The sequence below is a fragment of the Perca flavescens genome, chromosome 12, assembly GCF_004354835.1.
Source record: "Perca flavescens isolate YP-PL-M2 chromosome 12, PFLA_1.0, whole genome shotgun sequence".
Lineage (NCBI taxonomy): Eukaryota > Metazoa > Chordata > Actinopteri > Perciformes > Percidae > Perca > Perca flavescens.
In genome coordinates, this window is record NC_041342.1 from 29,298,150 (window position 1) to 29,305,428 (window position 7,279).

Sequence of the window (7,279 nt, forward strand, 5' to 3'; positions counted from 1 at the left end):
ACAAAACTGGAGTTCTACAGTGACCTATATGTTGGTAAGACACACATACACCCAGTGGTGGAATGTAACCAAGTACCATTTTATGCTACTTTATAACTCTATTCTACTTTTTACTCCACTACATTTGTCTGACAGCTTTAGTTACTTTTCAGATGACAGTTTTTCCTCCCCTTCCTTTGTGATAAAACTGAAGGATAAAGTATTCCTTTGTGTTGAGAAAATGATCCTACTTCTTAAGTCTTTATAAAGCCTCTTGGATCAGCTGGAAAATGCATTGTCACAAAGCTGAAAACGGCATGAAAAGTTTTTGGGAGATACGTGATTCTCAGAGGACAGCGACGCATGATGAGATGTAGATTAAACTACCCAACGGTGTATATAAAGGAGTTAAAATGAGCACAACCTTAAACATCTACAGCAGTAAAATGCAACATACACATTAATGCAACAGTAATATTAATCTAGAAACATCAGATAGAAGAGGAAAACACTGACAGAGGACATTTTACTGCACAATGGGTACTTACTTTTGATACTTTCAGTACATTTTACTGCAAATACATACTTTGACTTAAGTAAAGTATTAAAAGTTTTTTTTCCACACTGTGATATTACTACTTTTACCTAAAAGAGATAATTTGCTGATTTAAATCCAGCTCTGTGTCATGGTAGGGTGGGCAGTGTGTGCACATGAATGATTTTTGGCGCAATGAGCTTGAAACATTGGAGCTCGGCCGAGATCTGCCTGATGGTGCAAACCATGTCATTCGGCGGACGGTTGCCTGGAGATTTCTGACATAGAGGGAAACCAAACACCGCTCGTCTGCACACACTGCGCACAGTGCCATGACACAGAGCAGATTTTAAGTTGGCTTTCCTTTCAGTAAAGTATTCCTCCTGTCTTCGTTTTGGCCCTGTCTTTAGTTTTGTTGTATCAGCAGAGATCTTATAGTGTTGAATAATGCTAACTCCCTGTGACGTAAAGACTCTGACTAGATGTTCCACAACCACATCAGGGAGTCCCACTGGGATACTTGCGGAATGATCATGGTGCCCCCTCTAATGTTTTTAATTCAAAACATGAACAACAAACTGTGTACCAGTTAATGATAACTATGTATGTCTGTATAACTAGAATTTCTCTGTAACTTTCAGTGTAGTGCCCAGGGTGTTACAGAGACAGTCGTGGTGAGAAGTGTCTGTGCTGTACACCTGAGTATTAGACTGAGAATTAGAATGATTCACACAACTGTTAATTCTAAAGGTCCCATGACCTGGTGCTCTTTTATATAGACCTTAGTAGTCCCCTAATACTGTATCTGAAGTCTCTTTTATATAGACCTTAGTGGTCCCCTAATACTGTATCTGAAGTCTCTTTTATATAGACCTTAGTGGTCCCCTAATACTGTATCTGAAGTCTCTTTTATATAGACCTTAGTGATCCCCTAATACTGTATCTGAAGTCTCTTTTATATAGACCTTAGTGGTCCCCTAATACTGTATCTGAAGTCCCTTTTATATAGACCTTAGTGGTCCCCTAATACTGTATCTGAAGTCTCTTTTATATAGACCTTAGTGATCCCCTAATACTGTATCTGAAGTCTCTTTTATATAGACCTTAGTGGTCCCCTAATACTGTATCTGAAGTCTCTTTTATATAGACCTTAGTGGTCCCCTAATACTGTATCTGAAGTCTCTTTCCCAAAATTCAGCCTTGGTGCAGAATTACAGCCACTAGCGCCAGTCCCACAATGAGCTTTCCTTAGGATGTGCCATTTATGTGTCTCTAGCTTTTGGAGCAGAGAAAGGGGAGGTAACCTTGCTCCTTATGACCTCATAAGGAGAAGATTCCAGATCGGCCCATCTGAACTTTCATTTTCTCAAAGGCCGAGCAGGATACCCAGGGCTCGGTTTACACCTATCACCATTTCTAGCCACTGGGGGACCATAGGCAAGCTGGGGGGACGCATATTAATGTTAAAAAAAACTCATAAAGTGACATTTTCATGCCATGGGACCTTTTTAAGTGTGAATGAAACCGCTTCAGTGCTCTGCTTAAACTACTGTTTCATGTCTTATGTCCAAGGTGCCTTGAGTGGTCAGAGGGGTTTCCTGGGCTGCATGCGGGCTCTGAAGATAAATGGTGTGACCTTTGACCTGGAGGAGAGGGCGAGGGTAACTCCAGGGGTGAATCCAGGCTGCCAGGGCCACTGCAGCAGCTACAGGATGCACTGCAGGAACGGTGGGAAGTGTGTGGAGCAGTACAATGGATACGCATGTGACTGCTCCCTCACCGCGTATGATGGACCCTTCTGCACTGAGGGTACAGCCTCCAACACTGAATGGGATGAGAGTAGATGACATCATTGTAGATTAGATGATGTAATCCGATTCAATTTGATGCAGCAATGAGTGATCGTCACTTTCAAGATGTTTTAATGACCCTTCCTTCGTCTGTGTGTGTGCTAGATGTAGGCGGCTACTTTGAGACGGGAACCCTGGTGCGTTACGACTTCCTGCCAGAGGCGGGCGCTTCTGCGTTGCAGGAAGCGAAGAGCGTATCAGGTGTTGGTGTTCCGAGTGAGGCCAACCTGACTCAGGAGGAGCTGGTGTTCAGCTTCAGCACCTCCAGCGCTCCCAGCATCCTGGTCTACATCAGCTCCAGAACTCAGGACTACCTCGCTGTGGTGCTCAGGCACAACGGTGAGCTCATCAACTTTTTATTTTTGTTAATTCATTTATATAAAAAATACCTCATATAAAAATCTGTGTGTGTGTGTGTGTGTGTGTGTGTGTGTGTGTGTGTGTGTGTGTGTGTGTGTGTGCGCGTGTGCGTGTGCGTGTGCGTGTTCAGGCACCCTCCAGATCCGCTACAGTCTTGGGGGGCTAACAGAACCTTACACCATAGATGTTGACCATCGTAACATGGCCAACGGACAGCCACACTCTGTCAACATAACTAGGTACTTAAGGGAGATACGACTACAGGTTAGTGCTTCTTGACATTAGTACCTGACACTGTTATACCGAATACTTTGTGCTGCAAATAAGTAGAAAAAAAGTGTCAGGCAATTAAGCATTAAAGTGCTGGTTCCATTTGCTTTTTTTCTGAGAGTGAGATGTTTAGATAGATTTCAATACATACCACTAGAGGGAACTAAGAATTGTATTTTGTTTTTTTGGATTAACTTGCCTTTTAAAGCCCATACTGAAAGATGATCAGTTGTTGGTGGTAATGACAACAGAATAGAATAAAGTTATTAGTTGGACTTGTAAGTGTTCCTTTCCTCCGCCCATATTCTGCAGCTGGACCACTACCCAGTGTCCACATACACCCTACCCGAGGCCTCCGACACCCAGTTCAACTTGGTCAAAAGTATCTTTCTTGGAAAGGTTTTTGGTAAGTGTGAAGATACGTGGAAGTGTTTGTTCTGGTTTCCGTTTGTAGTTTGTTTCTGGTCCGAGTAGTATTGCCCAATGGCAGTTGAGCGGGCTTTGGTCGCATGCAGGTAAACAGTCCGTGTGGAGAGCAAGAAAGACTGAACGCATCGGCCGAAATGCAATCTCGGAAAACCATTGGATATCATCTGGCGACAATTAAGCTTTTTATTAGCTTTTTTAAATGCATTTATCTGTATGCATATACAGACGTCTGTTTTATAGTCATCTTCCAGTTCCAACTCCATTCTCGCGTCTCAAGTTGCTTATTGGACCCGGTGCAAGGAAGAGGAAGTCTTGGCCCGGATATCCGTTATCTGTTATCTGGATATCTTCTAGCAACATCGGAACCCCAGAAGTTTTGGCCGTTGCCCCCACAGGCTAAATCTTTGTCAGACTGATAGCTGATGGGTTCTGAGATTGCCAACTGATTCCTCAGTTTGCTCTTTGGTCCACCCATCATTTACAGCTTGTATTTTAAAGTGAGAACTGGAAGCTAACTGGTGAACAGGGTCACATGATTTAGCCACAGAATATTCTTGTCTATTACAGAACCCCTTACTGTAATTTGGCAATGGTTAAAACTGGCTCCCTGAATTTTAAGTTAAGTTACCATTTTATGTTATAACAATAACTTTTAACGTTTAACAAAACGTTTCACATTATGACAAGATAAGTTTGTATGTCGTGATAACATGAAAATATCTTGTTATAACCTGTGAAATGTTAAGTTATAACAATGTAATTAAACAATTATGACACTGATCCGGATCCCTTTTTCTTTTTCTGGTGTGGCATCAATACACTTAACGTAGTTAAAAGGTAACATTGGGCATAGAGTTGGAACAGGGTTTCAGTTGCTTGGTTAGTTTTGTAATGGTTTTAAAGTGTTAAATAAGATAAAGCCTTTGTTGTGTCTTCCTTGTAGAAACTGGACAGATTGACCCGATCCTAATCGAGCGCTATAACACGCCGGGCTTTGTGGGCTGTCTGTCAAGAGTTCAGTGGAACAGGGTGGCGCCGTTGAAAGCGGCGCTGCGCTCGGGACTGGCGGCACCCGTCAGCACCCATGGGATTTTGGTTCCATCCAACTGTGGAGCCTCACCCCTGACCATCTCTCCCATGGCCTTGGCTATGGACCCCTGGCACGTAGAAGCAGGTAGAGACCCAGATAGACAGATCATACCGTTTTTAAGGAGCATTAAACCATTTCATTAGAACAAAGACAACAACTTAAAGCATGAATTCAAACAGATGACAAATGTTTGTCCACAGCTGGAGCTGTTTTTCCCTTTAATGAGGACCAGGCCAGTGGTAATGGAGTGGATCGCAACTCTGCCATAATTGGAGGTAAATCTCATTTCACTTCCAACTACCATGTGTGAGAGCTGCAGTTGGGAACCGTCCTTAAAACTGTTGAAACCTAACAAGCAGCTAACGATTTTATTAGTTGCGGATTGATCTGTTGATTATTTTTCTCCATTCATTTATGTGTGTGTGATTGTGTGTCTACATGACGTCAGACAATTGTAAAAAAAAAAAAAATGTCAATCAGTTTTCCAAAGCTCAAGATGATGTCCGCCAATGTCTTGATTTGTCCACGACTCAGATATTCAGTTTACTGTCACAGAGTAAAGAAGTAAAGATTTTTTATAAAAAAAATGACTCAAACAGATTAGTCGATTGTCAAAATAGTTGGCAATACATTTATTAGTTGACAAATAATGGATTAATCGTTGCAGCTCTACTACAAAGACCAAACACCCAAGTACGTAGGTTTCATTTCAACATTGGGAATTTATGCACAACGGCTCTTGGAAGGTTTTTCACAGATCGATTTCAGATGGGGTCAATCATTTTGGACTCCTAAGGACCTGTGGCGACAGACAAAAGACTGTTGTAGCTGCAGCAATGGCTCTTGGTCACTCAATTGATTTGACACATGGCCGCTTATCATGAGGAGTACTACTGTTTGATGCTTTAAGAGCCCTTTTCATCCTTCTAGTCTGTTGTTATAACCACAGATTCTCTATAACTTGAGATTACACGCTGCACCATTGGTATGAAATGTTACAGACCTACTGTCTCTTAATTGGGCGTGGCCTCGTTTGAAAGTGTAGTGAACGTCGTGTGGATGAATGAAAAGTTATAGTTGTATAATGTATTCATATTTTCTTTTGCTAACATCAGACATTGACACTGCTAAAAGGCATATTGAGCATTACGGAGATTAGTTTTGTTAGGGCGTTCACAACGATAGCCGAAGTTAGCTTATCCGTGATACCAGATCTCGCGAGAGTTTGTTCCTGAGACAGAAACAGGTCTCAAACTAAGTGAATTTCCTCCTGATTTGGCTGTTTGAAAAAATGCCATTTTAGTGACCGAATGTTTGCGAGATATGTGGCTTGTGTGAAATGGGTCCAATATTTACTTTGGTGACTATGGGGTGAAAGAATCTGTCCTAATCTGTGTTCATGTTCACTTCTCCCCTTAGAATCAATACAGTCAGGACCTGCCGCCAGTCTCCTAAAGAGGCGTGGCCGTGGCGAAACCCAACGTGACACAGATACAGGAAGTTACTTTGAGTTGGGGCGTCTCGGTACTAAACCGTCTCCGTTATAAATGCAATGCTCATTTGTTTTGTTTCCAGGCATCATCTCCATGGTGATCTTCACTGTCCTGTGCATCATGGTGTTTGTGATCCGTCATATGTTCCGTCACAAAGGCTCCTACCACACCAACGAAGCCAAGGGAGCGGACTCAGCAGACTGCGCTGACGCAGCGATCATCGTCAATGACCCCGCCTTCACCGAAACCATTGACGAAAGCAAGAAGGAGTGGTTCATCTGAGCCCCTTCCAACAACACGGACACATGACGTTAGGATGTATGTAGTTTTCTAAGCATAGGGAGTAGTAGTGAGGTCACCACCTGTGGAACCTCGAGGATGTGCCGAGTGGTTTATTTAAAAGAACTTTATGGACAATGGACACCATGGCGTTACAGCGGCAGTGTGTATTAAAGCACAGGGCACAGTGGTGCCTGGCAGAGCCCTGTGCCCAGAGGTGGAGCGGTTTTATTTAATTTACAATGGACAATGTGACAGCCTTCAGATGGTGTAGAGGGAAGGTGCCAAGAAGTTACAGGCCTTGAATGAGTGAGTGTGTTCCCTAGCTTTAATTTATGTATTTATATCATTTTTTATTTGATTTCAGTTAAATTTATGTTATTTATTTATTTATCTATCCATATTTATGTCATATATTTTTTCATAAAAGTTCTTACTTTGGTAAGGTTTATTTATTTTTATATTTTTTTATTTATTTTTGTTTATTTTTTATTCATATCTTTATGCCTTTGTGCAATGTGCTGGTATTTCAGAAAATTATAATATTAATGGTAATGATCATTGATCCATTAATCCCAATACTCCTCCACAACTGTAGCAAATCTCATAAATTCCAGTTTTTTTTTTAAATGTTAAATTGCATGTTTAATAATTTGCCTTATTTTTAATTTATTTCACTAAAGTTAAATTTTAGCCTTAAGACTGAAAACTTTGGTGTGTGTGTGTGTGTGTGTGTGTGTGTATGTATGTATGTGTGCACTGACTGACTTGTCTGTAAAGGAGATGTAGCCATGACTTTGTTCACATCATTTGGACTAATAACGGAAAGGAAACGTCACACTTCTCTTTATTTTTGCATCTACTTAACAGACAAGTGTCTCTTAATGACTTTAAAGCATTGATTGTTGAAACTCCAAATGATTGCATATGTTATTTTACTGTTTCTGCTGCCAAATGAGTTCAGGGGTTGAGCTTTTAAAGAATGAACTGAGTC

The 7,279-nt window shown here is 41.4% G+C and overlaps 1 protein-coding gene across 1 annotated transcript in view; it reads left to right on the forward strand.

Annotated features, from left to right (window-relative positions):
* cntnap2b (contactin associated protein 2b) overlaps window positions 1–6,663 on the forward strand; it is a 31,302-nt gene extending 24,639 nt beyond the window's left edge. Inside the window, exons 18-25 of the mRNA XM_028592750.1 lie at window positions 1–34; window positions 2,087–2,323; window positions 2,470–2,703; window positions 2,855–2,988; window positions 3,307–3,400; window positions 4,367–4,597; window positions 4,714–4,788; window positions 6,089–6,663. The exon at window positions 1–34 is cut by the window's left edge and continues 185 nt beyond it. Of these exons, the coding sequence (XP_028448551.1) occupies window positions 1–34; window positions 2,087–2,323; window positions 2,470–2,703; window positions 2,855–2,988; window positions 3,307–3,400; window positions 4,367–4,597; window positions 4,714–4,788; window positions 6,089–6,288 (1,239 nt within the window). The 3' untranslated portion in view covers window positions 6,289–6,663. The remainder of the gene's footprint in view (window positions 35–2,086; window positions 2,324–2,469; window positions 2,704–2,854; window positions 2,989–3,306; window positions 3,401–4,366; window positions 4,598–4,713; window positions 4,789–6,088) is intronic.
* Window positions 6,664–7,279: the final 616 nt, after the last annotated feature.